This window comes from Emys orbicularis, chromosome 3 (assembly GCF_028017835.1).
Source record: "Emys orbicularis isolate rEmyOrb1 chromosome 3, rEmyOrb1.hap1, whole genome shotgun sequence".
In the NCBI taxonomy this organism is placed as follows: domain Eukaryota; kingdom Metazoa; phylum Chordata; order Testudines; family Emydidae; genus Emys; species Emys orbicularis.
Genome location: NC_088685.1, coordinates 152,765,812 through 152,781,214, shown reverse-complemented (window position 1 = coordinate 152,781,214; position 15,403 = coordinate 152,765,812). Strand labels below are relative to the sequence as shown.

The following is a 15,403-nucleotide window of genomic DNA, read 5'->3' as shown; positions in this document are numbered from 1 at the left end:
GGCGGCAAGGATGTGGTGTTCTGATACCAGTTAAAACAAAACGAAGCTTACAAAGGCACCTTTAGTTAGGTAAGGATGGGGACAGGTGTGGACTCCTGAAATTAGAAGGTGGTTTTTAAAAAGATCACCCAGGGTCCTTGGAGAGAGAAGAGAAAAAAAAAAGCTTCAATCTCAAAGTTAAACACTGGCTAGAGAGAGCTTTGTTAAAATCAAAGGATTTTCTTTTTTTAAATAAAAGAAACAACTTATTTGATTAGAAAAAAGGAATGCTTCAGTGATCCATAGTCAGAAATTAATCATATAACTGAAATTTATATTCTGCTGATCAACTGCTTCATACTATATTAGACAATCATCAAAAGGGCCAGGTGAATGTGGCAGCAGCATGGTAATGTACTAACGAGAAGATTCAGATTCAGAAGTAAGCTCTGGATTCTCCCAGGACACTAGAAAGCTTGGGGTTGAATGTGTTGTCATGTATAGGATGCAGGCAGTGTCAGTGAGAGGCAGGATAAGTGGTAACATCCTACAGAACCCCTGCTGGCCTGTTCTCAAAGCAGTATTGCCATCAGCTTTGGCGGAGTACAGTACCTTATAAGTTACCAGAAATAAGATGGGATGAAACTAATCATACTGTGTTTTCAATCAACTTCCTGCTGGCAGCCACCATTTCAAGAATAGAATTCATTTGTTTTATGCTTATTAACATATTTCCTTCTTTTCTGGTTCTAAGGCATTGCATACAATACCTTCAATGTTGGTATGTTCTTTAGAGGAAATAAAAACATTCACTAGAACACAAATAAAGTTGTCAAGTTATTTCTTTGACCTCTCCCTTCCCCACAATCAACTCCTAGAAGTCCAACTGGTATATCAGCTTATAATATTAACCCATGCATGTGACTGCTTAATCACAAAGGTCCCAGTCCTGCAATGAGCTCTGCACAAATGGATTCCTGTGCTTGTGTAGAGAAAGCCCTTCCAAAGTCAATGGGGATCTGCCCACATGATATCCAGAACAGGATTGGGTCCTAAATTTGAGCAAAACAGCTCTAGGTACCAAGAAAAATGGCTTGACTGGAGTACGTATGGCATAAGATATATGTTTCTGAAATCTGCAGCTCTAAAAGAAAATAACCAATGCAACGTGTAGTCTGCGATTCCAAAAAGCAATTGAAAGAACGTAAGAAGTCCAGTACAACTGAAACCCCAAATGTATGTTGCAATGCTCACACTGCCTGAACTCGACAAAGCTTATGACATGCTATAATAATGGGAGGAAAGAATAGTGAAGGTATTTTGAAGATATTGGAAGTATAAAATCTTTTGTAAATGAAGTTCTAAGAGATTATTATAGACTAGGTTTGCAGATTTAGGCTGTCTGTTTGGATACCTGAAATGATTCATTAAAATGTAATGTTCAACCCAATGCTCCATTTGACCTAAAGGATTTAAAGGGATTGTTCCTTTTTTTTTTTTTTTTTAAATGATGCATAAAGAATAACTGAAAGGTATTTTTTTGTTTTTCCCCCTTAGAAAAAAGGAATGTCAAGTCTGGTCTTGCTAGAAGGCCTCTGGGAGCTTTCAGGGATTGTTACTGTGAGCTTTAACAAAGATTAACATTTATAAATGAAGTTAATCATTGACCTTAAATAGATGTTTAAAGAAAGTTTTACATATAGTCTGACAAAAAATCCCTTCCCCCTCGGTTGTTCAGTTCGCAGTCTTTTGTATCATCACCATTTTACTAGTTTTCTAGTAAACATCCAGTACACCACCACAGAGTCTTCCAGCCTAGACAGGACCTAAATTTCTAATATAAAAACAAGCAAAAGTTTTTTAAACTCTTCAGACTTTTATGCATCAGAAAGCAGCAACAAAATATGGAATCCTCCCTCCCTCCCCGCTTGTACATCACTTTTTAAAATGTGTGTTTCCTGAACTCCTGACATCAAAGTCCACCTAAAGACAGATTTTAGTGCTAGGACCAACTGTACGTATTTTTACATGAAAGGCCTACTTTATTTGTAATGCTCCTTTTCACATTTTTCTTACCATGCCAAATGTTTGTGGATTACTGTAGAGAACATTCACTTTAGGCAAAAGCTAGTACTAAACATTACACAGAACTTCTATGTTTCACCACATGAAAATAATTACAACCTTTTCATATTTAGCCAAGACCAACTTCCTGGAGTGCAGACTAGCCCATTGGCTTAGTGTACATTGTTCTACCACAAGTGTGATTCAGGATCAAGGGCTGCCTTGAGAGAAATCTTGATAATTAGACTAGTGGGGAACAGGGAACATTGAACAGCCAGAGATTTCTGAGAGAAAAGAGTGAGATGTGCAGTACTTACTGCCTGTCCACTAGTACAAGAATCAAGATTCCTCCCAAGGCTGGTGCATTTCCACTAGGAGGACTTGCCAGCATAGCTACAGCAGTACAGCTCTACCAGCAAACCATTTCTAGTGTAAACAAGGACAAAGAAAATGAGGACACGTGTGTCTTCAGAGATCAGAACTACACATGTACACAAGCCAGCCACTCTGCAGGACGCTTAACAATGTTGGCCTCTGATAACTCAATGAGAAAAAGTCTGAGCCTCTGATAAAACAATCTTTTTCTTTTCTTTTCCCTCTGATAAAGTATATTTGTGTTCTGGAAAGGTGTCAGATTGACAGAACGAGAAACTGAAACCCTGTTTAGCAACACTACAGGTAGAGAAAGTGAACTTTTTCATACCGTTCCACAGCCATGTACTTCAGCCCTACCTTGGAGGAATCACTGCTGGAATAACAACATTCCTTCAAAAGGGGGCAAATTAGTCCCAATTGTGACGGGTGTTTATGTGATGGAGAGAAATATCCATCAATATATAGGCAGCATCTTTAAAGGGCCATTTTCTTCATAGCCTCATTTCACCATTTGAGGCACCAGATTTTACAATACACTGATGTCACAAACATAGGACACTGAACTCAATACAAAGTTCAGCATGAAAAGAGCTGTGAGCTGAAGTTGTCATAACTCCTTCAGTGCCTTTGTACATCATCATTGAGCACAGAAGCAGGCGCATCATAATGGAAATAGTAGCAACTCTTTTTTAGTCATGTTATAGAAAGCATGAGGCATAAATACAGGGGCCTAGTAAATCAAAAATAAAGTAACAATTTACTGTATATTTACAATATGCCTTGTAAGTTCACTCCCAATGGAACCATCGTATTTGTCAAAGTTCAGACTTGTATCATAACTCACAAATGGGATTTAATTTAGAATTCTGCCATTCCAATAAAATCAAAGGTAGCCTATTGAATAGTGACAGCTCTAAATCACTTTTAATATGCATCCTTCCACTCCTCCAGAGTACCTTAAATCGTATTATATAAATCCCAAGAAGGTACAGTCATAGGTATAAATCTCAGGTGGACTCCCACAACTCTACCCAGTTGCATATCCTTTGAACACTCCATAAATAAGAACTTTAGGGATCTACATCTTCACCACACATATTAAAGACACTTTTTGTCCATGTCTCAGCCAGCACATTCCATATGCCACAATATATCTGCTAAAAACCAATAATGGAAACATCATTACCAGGCATGGCCCTGGAGAGTGAAAGAAGACTCAAATGGGCAGTTATGTTTTTTTCCTCCAGCACAGAGGAATGACTTTTCCCTCTAAAAAACAGGATTAGCCAGCAGATGACATGGACCATCTCTAGCATGAGGCCTGCTGGGAAGGTTTTATAAAGTGGCAACAGGACACCTTCTTTATTGCTATTCATATATACATGGCTGTATATGGCTCTTTACAGACCTAAAACATGACAGACTGAAAGGGGACCTAAATTACATGCTAGCCATATCTATGAAAGGCTGAAATTCTTGAAAGAATTCAAGAAAGTTGCCTGCCTACCGCTTTGCTGATGCCACTATTATTCCACCTGGGGGCTCAGAAAGAAGGTGTGTTAGTTTCAATTAAATTGAACATCTGGAGGGATGGGCAGAGAGAGGCATTGAAGCTGCTCCCTTCAGGAAATTCTCTACAATTTCTAAAGGCCATGGGGAGGCCACACAAAGGTTTCAAAGCTGTGGGGGGAGTGGGGAGGCAGTAACACATGGGGATGACTGAACAATAATAATGTGATAACTAATACAAGCCACAAACACACACAAATGGGGACCCCACTACACAGAGCTATTCAATATCTTGAAACGAGAATACAGACGGGATATTTTGGGATGATTTAGCTGCTGTCGCCACCCCTACTAAGCCACTTGTACTTGTAAATCAGGAGCCTGCCACCCCCTCTGTGATGCAGAAAATACAGTCACATGCCTGGGGGAGGGGCCCCTCTGACAGGGAAGCCCCCCCGCCGCTCAGCAGGGGCCACACGCCACTGCCCTGAAGCAATCCAGACTGGGATGGGGGAATGGGGGTAGCTCAGCCTTCGTGACAGGCCCGAGGGGAGACCAGTAATCCCGGCCCCAACCTGGCTCGCCGTCCCTGGCCTTAGCCGCCAGGCCCGGCTCTGCTCCTGCCCAGCCCCACGGTGTAGCCCAGCCGCCTCCTCCGGGCCTCACCCCTCCCGGGCCGCACTCACCCCCAGAATCCGCAAGGGCACCGGGGCGGCAGGCTGGGCGCCTTGCTGCGCTCGCTGCCGGCGTCTCCCATGGCAGGGCCGAGTCTCCGGCGGGGCCGCGTCGCCGGGGCGGGGGGTCGCTGGGAGCGGAGGGTCCGGGGCTGGGAGCCGGGATTCCAGGCCGGTCAGCTGGAGCCGGGCGCTACCACTGCGGCGGTAGCGGAGGGGACGGAAGGGGAGCAGCAGCCGCGCCCGGCGAGGCCTGGGGGGACTCTGGGCTCCGGGCGGCGCCCCTCCCTCTCCGCGGCGGCTGTGACGAACCTACTCTTGTCGCGAGCCGCACGCACCCCCTGACTCAACAATAGCCCCTGCTCCTCTCCCCGTGGTGCGCGGGATGGTATCGCCCGGCCGCTGGCTCAGGTGGGAGTGGCGCGTACCATCCTCCTCCGGTGGGGGAGGTTGGAATAGAGCAGGGGCGAGGGCCAGGAGACGGTAACTGCTAAGGGAGCCGATAGCCGGGAGTAACGAGTCGCATCCGGCCTCAGAAGGTTCAGGGGCAGCGGGGGCAACAGAAGTATCTAGAGAGGCCTCCCTCCCACCACATGTACGAGGTGGTACGGCCCGGGAAGATGGACCTCGGCCTGAGAGACGGGGTGAGGGTTGTCGGGTGGCGCATGCGCGAGGAGTGGGAACCCGGAAGTGGGAGCGGAGCCGCTTTGTCCCGGGAGGTTCCCCCCATCTGAAATCCATCCCGGGCATCCCCCGCTCAACCCCCGCCGCCGCCCGCGGGCTCGTGACTGAGAGGCGGGTCCGCGGGCCCGGACTCCTGGGTTCTGCGTCCGGAGCCCCGCCCCGCCCCGTGTGTGACCTTGGGCTGGTACTCGCTGCCCGCTCAGTGCCCGAGCGGTGCCGGGGCTGGTTCGCTCCCGGGGGTGCCCGACTCTGTCTCTCATCGATCCCCTGAACTATTTCCCGCAAGACCCAGGGTCTTTGTCTGCCTCGGGTCGCTCGTGCTCCAGCCCAGACACCCCCTCCGCCCCCTCGCCCCCACAACACGCCCCACTGCTTAGCAAGGCTTTAATGACCCCGTAGGTGTGTCTGGGGACTCGTTGTTCCGCACGGTTCGGTTTGGACCTACAGAGTCCCTTCCTTTCTCCGTCCCCCTGTGAGTTTCGTTGCTCTCTGACAGGGGCATTGGACCATCTGTCATCCTCAAAACTTTCCCCACTCCGTACCCCAAATTCTGCCAAATATAGGCGATGTAAGAACAAACCTATACAAATCTAACACCACAACAGATATTTCTGAGAAATAACTTAATTTTTAATTCCAGTGGAACAGAATTTTTTGTTAACAAATAAATATTAATGTATTTGCTACTGAAAGTGAAGCACTGTACAAATGATTTGTGGTGTCTATAGTTATGATTTTATTTTCTGCATATTGCATCCTTAAGATTAAAGATTACCTGCTTGTCTATTGGGAGCAGGGCTGAGGAGATTCAAGATAGTGTATCTTACAAAGTGAGAGAGAGAGACTTTGCTTTCACTTTCCTGGGCACTTTATAATTTTTCTTTATTTTCCTTGATGTAAAATAAAAATAATCTAGACTGAAAATGCATATTTTTCCTATATGTATGGCAGACACAACACACTGCACATAAAACCCCCCACCTTAAACTGACATTGAAGAAGTAAAACTGACTAGTCTTTCTTGTCTGAGCTGAACAAATTGCAAAAAGTAAAGCAACATAAACAGAAGAGTAAAATACATTTTTAAAATAAGCAGTTACAAGTTTAGAGCACTCTAGCTCTACAAAAAAATGGGAGGTTCTAGCATTTAAGTGTTTGAACTGGAGGTCAGGAGACCTGGATTGTATTTCTCACATAGACTTGGTGTGTGATCCCAAATAAGTGACCACCTTGGGCTCTGTGTGCCTCAGTTTCTCCATCTGTGAAATGGGAATAATGATACTGACCCCCCCACACACTATTGTAAAGGATGAAAAGTGCTATGTAAGTGAAAAGTATTAGTATTATGATTAACAATATAAGGTAATTTTAATATAGTTTATTATGGAGGTGCTGATTGCAATTCCATAGTTAAGGTTTTTCTGGTTTGCATTTAAAGCAGGGATGGATTCAACCTTTTTATGTTGTATGATAAATACAGCATATCCTCTCCAGACTTACAGCACTTGTTTTTTGAGTATATGTAAATCTGGTAATTAGTTCATAAATTACAGGATAAAACTGGATCCTTTAAGAATTTTATCATCCTATGTCTTTTCTTTGTCTTGAATTATCTTAACAATGGAGTAACACAAATACCTCATACTTTTTGTCTAATTAACATTAATTGAAATCTTATATATAGGCTACGTTTTGAGAAATTAAATTGCAATTATGCTACATTATTAAAGATTGGTGAATCTAATCATTATGATTATATAGGCTACAGACAGGCTCAGGTCAACAGTTTGGGTAACTCTTTATGTAGGGCCATTCTGACATCAGAGGTAACTCAACCAGTCACCATCTTTCCTCTACAGCTAATTTTAATGCAACAATTTTATTGGTTGCAGTGACTGGTATGCAGGAAATAGAACACATGTCAAGAGTTCTTGCTCACAATTTAACTGATCCAAATGTCACTTCTCTTTAAAGATCCTGTGGCTGTATACTAGCCTGGGCATCAGTGCTTGAAAGGTTCTTCATGGCATTGCAGCTTGAGCACCTCTGCACACTGAGGCAACATTGCCAGGAGAGCTGTGGCAGAAACGTAGTTATGAGCTTCTAAACAACATTGGGGCTCAGAGTGGGCTCTCCATCTATAAAGCACCAGTCTAACTCACACAGCACTCTAAACCAATAAGACAATTGCAAATTAAGAGCCAGATTCACCAATATGCTTTGCCTGTTTGCATTACTTTAGTGATGCATCATAACTGGCTGGTGCACTCTGGCTTTGATGCCCATACTGGGGAATCTGTCCTTAAAAGTTATTTTTAAAATTACATGAAGTTCATAGTACAGATCTTTGTATCATTGGAAATATCACCTGGTAGAATTCTCTTTGGGTTTCTTGCTGTATCACTGAATGGCCTATGTAAATGTGCTATCCACCATCCTGGACAGGACCTGTAGCAGGTACACACCAGATTGGGGACAATGTAGAGTACTGAACTTTATGAATATGCTTTGACCATACAATAGTTATGCTAAAGAGTAACTGCATCCTAAGGGAAATGACTTATTTCCCCTTCCCTCTGCAAGGGGCTGGCATTGGGAGAATGGAAAATTCGCAAAGAAGACAAAGTGACAGACATGACAAAAAACGGATTTAAAAACGGGGAGGACTGAGGAAGACAAGCCAGAAGTTTGAGCAAGAGGAAGAAAGGGGTTGGACTAGCCAAGCTAAGGGTATGTCTACACTACGGGATTACTCCAAATTTACAGAATTTGATTTTTGGTAACCGATTTTATAAAATCGAGTGTATGCGGCCACACTAAACACATTAATTCGGCGGTGTGCGTCCATGTACCGAGGCTAGCGTCGACTTCCGGAGCATTGCACTGTGCGTAGCTATCGCATAGCTATCCCATAGTTCCCGCAGTCTCCCCCACCCATTGGAATTCTGGGTTGAGATCCCAATGCCTGATGGGGCAAAAAACATTGTCACTGGTGGTTATGGGTACAGCCTCACCTCTCCCTCCAGGAAAGCAACGGCAGACAACCATTTCGCGCCTTTTTTCCTGGTTGAACACTGCAGACGCCATACCACGGCAAGCATGGAGCCCGCTCAGCTCAAGACAGCAGTCATGAACATTGTAAACACCTCGCGCATTATCGTGCAGTTTATGCTGAACCAGGACCAGAAAAACCAGGCGAGGAGGAGGCGGTGACGGCAGCGCGGCGACGAGAGTGATGAGGACATGGACATGGACACAGAATTCTCTCAAACCGTGGGCCCCGGCACTTTGGAGATCATGTTGTTAATGGGGCAGGTTCTAGCCGTGGAACACCGATTCTCGGCCCGGGAAACAAGCACAGACTGGTGGGACCGCATAGTGTTGCAGGTCTGGGATGATTCCCAGTGGCTGTGAAACTTTTGCATGTGTAAGGGCACTTTCATGGAACTTTGTGACTTGCTTTCCCCTGCCCTGAAGCGCCAGAATACCAAGATGAGAGCAGCCCTCACAGTTGCGGAGCGAGTGGCGATAGCCCTGTGGAAGCTTGCAATGCCAGACAGCTACCGGTCAGTCGGGAATCAATTTGGAGTGGGCAAATCTACTGTGGGGGCTACTGTGATGCAAGTAGCCAAAGCAATCACTGAGCTGCTGCTACCAAAGGTAGTGACTCTGGGAAATGTGCAGGTCATAGTGGATGGCTTTGCTGCAATGGGATTCCCTAACTGTGGTGGGGCGATAGATGGAACCCATATCCCTATCTTGGCAGCGGAGCACCAGGGCAGCCAGTACATAAACCGCAAGGGGTACTTTTCAATGGTGCTGCAAGCACTGGTGGATCACAAGGGACGTTTCACCAACATCAACGTGGGCTGGCCGGGAAGGGTTCATGACGCTCGCGTCTTCAGGAACACTAATCTGTTTAAATGGCTGCAGCAAGGGATTTACTTCCCAGACCAGAAAATAACCGTTGGGGATGTTGAAATGCCTATAGTTATCTTTGGGGACCCAGCCTACCCCTTAATGCCATGGCTCATGAAGCCATACACAGGCAGCCTGGACAGTAGTCAGGAGCTGTTCAACTACAGGCTGAGCAAGTGCAGAATGGTGGTAGAATGTATTTGGGCGTTTAAAGGGTCGCTGGCGCACGTTATTCACTGGCTCAGACTTCAGCCAAACCAATATTCCCATTGTTATTGCTGCTTGCTGTGTGCTCCACAATCTCTGTGAAAGTAAGGGGGAGACCTTTATGGCGGGGTGGGAGGCTGAGGCAAATCATCTGGCTGCTGATTACGCACAGCCAGACACCAGGGCGATTAGAAGAGCACACCAGGAAGCGCTGCGCATCAGAGAAGCTTTGAAAACCAGTTTCATGACTGGCCAGGCTACGGTGTGAAAGTTCAGTTTGTTTCTCCTTGATGAAAACCCACCCCCTTTATTGACTCATTCTCTGTAAGCAACCCACCCTCCCCCTTCGATCACAGCTTGCTTTCAAAGGAAATAAAGTGACTATCGTTTAAAAATCATGTATTCTTTATTAATTGATTATAAAAAGAGAGAGAGAACTGACAAGGTAGCCCGGGTGGGGTTTGGGAGGAGGATAGGAGGGAAGGAAAAGCCCACTAAAAAAGTTTAAAATAATGACAGCCTTTTGCTTGGGCTGTCCACTGGGGTGGAGTGGGAGGGTGCACGGAGCCTCTACCCCCGCCCCCCGCGTCTGGGTGAGGAGGCTATGGAACATGGTGAGGGGGGAGGGTGGTTATACAGGGGCTGTAGCGGCACTCTGTGATCCTGCTGCGGTTCCTGAAGCTCCACCAGACGCCGGAGCATGTCCGTTTGCTCACGCAGCAGCCCCAGCGTTGCATCCTGCCTCCTCTGATCTTCCTGCCGCCACCTCTCATCTCGAGCGTCTCTCCTCTCCTCACGTTCACTGGCATCTTTCCTGTACTTTGATACCATGTCCTTCCACTCATTCAGATGAGCTCTTTCGTTGCGGGTCGATTCCATGATTTCAGAGAACATTTCGTCTCGCGTCCTTTTTTTTCGCCGCCTTATCTGAGATAGCCTTCGGGACGGAGGAGGAAGGCTTGAAAAATTTGCAGCTGCGGGAGGGAGGGAAAAAAGGGAGAGAAGTATTTAAAAAGATACATTTTACAGAACAATGCTTATACTCTTTCACGGTGAACAACACTATTCACATTACATAGCACATGTGATTTCAGTACAAGGTCGCATTTTGCATCTTAATATTGAGTGCCTACGGCTTTGGAGTTAGAGATCACAGACGCAGGTCTGGGCAACAGAATTTGGCTTGCATGCGGCCATGGTAAGCCATTGTCTTTCGGCTTCTGCAGCCTTCCTAAAAGCAGCGCCCTCTTTTCCCACATACCAAGCAAAGCCCGTTGAGTGTTGTGGTTTTCCTGTTAACGTGCAGCAGCAGAAACCAAACTAACCCCCCCATCCCATCCAATTCTCTGGGATGATCACTTTATCCCTCCCCCCACTGCATGGCTGGTATCAGGGAAGATCCCTGCTAGCCAAACGCGAAAAGCTCAGCACCAATTCACCCTCCCCCCCCCCCGCTTGGCTAACTGCAGAGAAGGATTTCTTTTCAGCCACAGGCAAACAGCCCAGTAGGAACGGCCACCTCTGTCCCCTTAATTAAATTCCCATATTTCAACCAGGTTACCATGAACAATATCACTCTCCTGAGGATAACACAGCGAGATAAAGAACGGATGTTGCTTGAATGCCAGCAAACACTGGGACCATATGCTGCCAGGCTTTGTCATGCAATGATACCAGATTACTTGCTACTAGCATGGCGTGGTCAAGTGTCCTACCATGGAGGACGGAATAAGGTTGCACTGCCCAGAAACCTTCTGGAAAGGCTTTTGCAGTACCTCCAGGAGAGCTTCATGGAGATGTCCCTGGAGGATTTCCGCTCCATCCCCAGACACGTTAACAGACTTTTCCAGTAGCTGTACTGGCCGCGAATGCATCCCAAGTCTTCAGGGCAAATTAATCATTAAAAAACGCTTGCTTTAAAACCATGGTTTATATTTACAAAGGTACACTCACCGGAGGTCCTGTCCATGGCCTCATTGTCTGGGGGTTGGGAGGGTACTTCAGTCAGGCTGAGAAAAAGATCCTGGCTGTTGGGAGAACGGAGTGCTGTGTGCTCTCCGCAAGCTTGTCGTCATCCTCATCCTCATCATCTTCCCCGTCCGCAGAATCCTCAGGCATGGCTGAGATTATCCCCTGCTCGGAATCCACGGTCAGAGGTGGGGTAGTGGTGGCGGCCCCCCCTAGAATTGCATGCAGCTCAGCGTAGAAGCGGCATGTCTGTGGCTCTGACCCAGAGCGGCCGTTTGCCTCCTTTTTTTTTTTTTGATAGGCTTGTCTGAGCTCCTTAACTTTCACGCGGCACTGATATGAATCCCTATTGTGGCCTCTCTCCATCATGCCCTTGGAGATTTTTTCAAAAGTTTTGGCATTTCGTCTTTTGGAACGTAGTTCTGCTAGCACGTAATCCTCTCCCCATATAGCGATCAGATCCAGTACCTCCCGTACGGTCCATGCTGGTGCTCTTTTTTGATTCTTGGACTGCATGGTTACCTGTGCTGATGAGCTCTGCGTGGTCACCTGTGCTCTCCACGCTGGGCAAACAGGAAATGAAATTCAAAAGTTCGCGGGGCTTTTCCTGTCTACCTGGCCAGTGCATCCGAGTTCAGATTGCTGTCCAGAGCGGTCACAATGGTGCACTGTGGGATAGCTCCCGGAGGCCAATACCATCGAATTGCGGCCACACTAACCCTAATTCGAAATGGCAATGTCGATTTCGGCGCTACTCCCCTCGTTGGGGAGGAGTACAGAAATTGATTTTAAGAGCCCTTTATTTCGAAGTAAATGGTTTCGTTGTGTGGATGGGTGCAGGGTTAATTCAATTTAACGCTGCTAAATTCGACCTAAACTCATAGTGTAGACCAGGCCAAAGAAAAAGCAAGCTGACCGAGGAAGATGAGACTTTATTTTTCAGAATACAAGTCGTATACTCAAGTGAAAGGTCTGGATCGTACAAAGGTCTCTGAGGCAAGCCCAAAGAATGCCCTGGAGTGGTGAGGAAACTGAGGCAGGGAAAGTCAGGTAGGGTTTATTTTTTATAGATCCATGTATTTCTTGTGTGATTAACAGTGTGTTAGAACTCTGTGCAAAGTGTCTGTGTGTTATATGATACACCTACTGCATGGCCCCTTGAAAAGGTCAACCAGAAGGTTCACACCTTTGGTGGGATTCTGGGAAAGGGTGTATCTAAGCTATGGGGGAGTCTGAGGAGTCAGCACAGGTGCCACGGCTTGGGCAGGGGAATGTGTGGTTGCTGCTCCCAGCATGGGATGCTAGATAGAGGATCTGCACCCAGAAAGTGTGTCTAAGGACCCCAAGAGATTGACAGTGTCTGGGCTCTGTTAGACTCCAGAGGCTTAAAATATCTGAGGAACCAGCAATCTGGTGAGTGCTTGACCAGATCTGTGATACTTGGATGATTCGCTTTAACCTCTCTGCCCCTCAATAAAATGGAGTTTATGATACAAATTTCCTTTGTAAACTGTGTAGATCTACTGATGAAAAATGCTATGTAAAAGCTAGCTATTATTAATTATTATTATTATTACTTAACTTTCTAATGCTCAGTTTGGGGATAATTACAACATCCCCATAATGTTTTTACACGTAAGTTACTGATATGTGCACTCAATCTTAACACCATTTCAGTGTAGTATTTTGTCTGGGGAAATTGTATATATCATGATTTTAACCTACCCATGTTATTTTAAGTCTTTGTAAAGATCTTAAGCTGCACTATATCCACAAATCCATGTTGAAACTAGCATTGGTCCACTTCAAACTGATGGGAACAAGTTGCTTGTGGTATATCACTGTGGCAGGGGAACATACTAATCTCAGATATTTGAGGTCTTCTTCTCCTCCTTTCTGCCTCAGTAAAGTAAGTGTGTGTGTGTGTGTGGGGGTGTGTGTGCGGGGGTATTGGACTGACAGGAAATTAAGGTAGTTGATAACAATGCACCAGAACCTAGTGCTCAGTGTGCTGTCTCCAGTAGGGCTCCTCTTGTGTCGCAGCCTTGACCTTCTGAGGAGCATCCTTAATAGCTAGCACTTTCTATAGCCCTTTTCATCCAAAGCTCCCAACAAACTTTATAAACTAACATACAAAGTGTGTATATAAATATAGGGATCACTTCACTCAGCAGCAGATGCATCCGAGGACTGGGATGCAATGTTGCAGTTATTTAACAGATTTCAGCAACTCGACACAAGAGTTTATGACAGGAGGTGAAGTAGAATACACTATCCAATGAAAAAAGCAAGACCAGTTTTATTTTCTTTAGGTCAGTGGTTCCCCACCTTTTTTCTGAACTCCCTCTCCTGTGATGGACTAGCAGATGCCAGTGAACAGCTACCTATCTAGAAAAGGAAAATCAAAACAGAGAGTTTCCGCAAATTGACAAAGAAAGGGAAAATTTATTTTTGATTCATTTTCTCCAAACATCTTACTTTAATAGTGCATTCAAGCTGGTTTGGATATAAATATTGGCACATAGGCTGAAGTTTGGCTTAAGGTTCATAAACAAAGGGTCATGACAAGGTATGAAGTTGAGGGAAAGTGTCTAGGTGTTGGGTCAGGTCTTATTTAACATGAGTAATGATCTGGAAAATGGCAAACAACAAACTGAAGAAATTCACACATGATACTAAATTGGGAGGGGTTGTAAACATCAGGGTAGGCAGAAAAAATATGACAAGGGACCAACAGAGGGTTGATATATGGGCAGAAAATAACAAAATGCAATTCAACCTGGACAAATGCAAGCAAATACATGTAAGAAAAAGTAATTAGAAAAACAGCTACTCAATGGTAGGAAGAAAACTTCGAAAGCAATGATGCTGAAGGAGACTCTAGGGGGAAGCAATTTAGCACTATGGCAGCAAAATCAGCTGATGTAATTTTGGCACTGCATACCTGAATCCATCATGAAATGGACAAGGAAAGTGATAAGCTCTCTTTATGAGACTCTGATGATGTCGTTGCTATAATTCTGTATTCATTTCTGGGCACTTTCTTACAGTAAGATGCAGACAAATTGTTGGGAGTACACAGAAGAGCAACCAAAACAAATGAAGTATGGAAGAGCTGAAATAGCTTGGCTAAGGAATGGTTACATTTGGGAAACAGGGCAACAGGTGATACCCATCTACTCATGTATGAAAGGTACAAACAAGGAGCGAAGAGAATTTTTCAAGGTAGTACAAGGGAGTTTAATAAAGGGATGAAGAAAAAGAACATTTAGGTTGAATATCAGGAAAAGTGTATTAATAGAAGTCTGTGAGACTGTGGAATAGTCTCCCAAGGGAAGTGATTGTAGCTTCCCATTGAAGTCAGAGGGAGTTTTGTCTTAGACTTCCAGGGGAGCAGGAATGGGCCCTAATGCATCAGTGCTGCAAGACGCTGTGTGCGTTTAGTTGCCACTGAAATCAATAGAAGTTGGGGAAATTCAGTGCTTCACATGATCAGCCTAAGTGACACCTCCCAGGCTCAGGCTCAGACTGTGATGAGAGACAAAACTGTTCCTGATCTGGAAACGTGAATTGGCATAACTGTTTTTCAAACCTTCTCTTTGTCAAATCTGCTAGACAAGATTGTGCCAGTACAAAGTCAGACCATTTTTGTGATGTTTATTTTCGTACAAACACGATTGCTCAATTGAGGTACACATGCACAATCTTACAGTGGAGCAGGTGGAGTGTGTCACAAGTGCTGCACATCTTCCTTCCCATCTTAAGATCTAAATTACCATAAAATGAGAAAAGCGACTCATGTGGCGGCAATCTGTTAGAGAGACTCTTCATCTGATTGAAATAATCACCACTTTCTATCCCACTCCAGTCAGCTGGTATCATTCTCCATGAATTCCTGTCTCTTAGAAGATCTCTTCTCTTAAAACCCTCTTCTGATGATGGCAAATATGAGAGCTTTGAAAGGGGTAGTAAACAGGACATGTGTTAATTGTAGTTCAGTGTTAGATCTTTCACAAAAAAGGTGT

The 15,403-nt window shown here is 45.1% G+C and overlaps 1 protein-coding gene across 2 annotated transcripts in view; it reads right to left on the bottom strand.

Moving 5' to 3' along the window:
* The window catches only part of ZFAND3 (zinc finger AN1-type containing 3), a 242,068-nt gene extending 237,384 nt beyond the window's left edge, over positions 1-4,684 (bottom strand). For both annotated transcript variants that reach the window (XM_065400535.1, XM_065400536.1), the window contains exon 1: positions 4,614-4,684. In XM_065400535.1, the coding sequence (XP_065256607.1) occupies positions 4,614-4,684 (71 nt within the window). The remainder of the gene's footprint in view (positions 1-4,613) is intronic.
* Between the last annotated feature and the right edge of the window lie 10,719 nt (positions 4,685-15,403).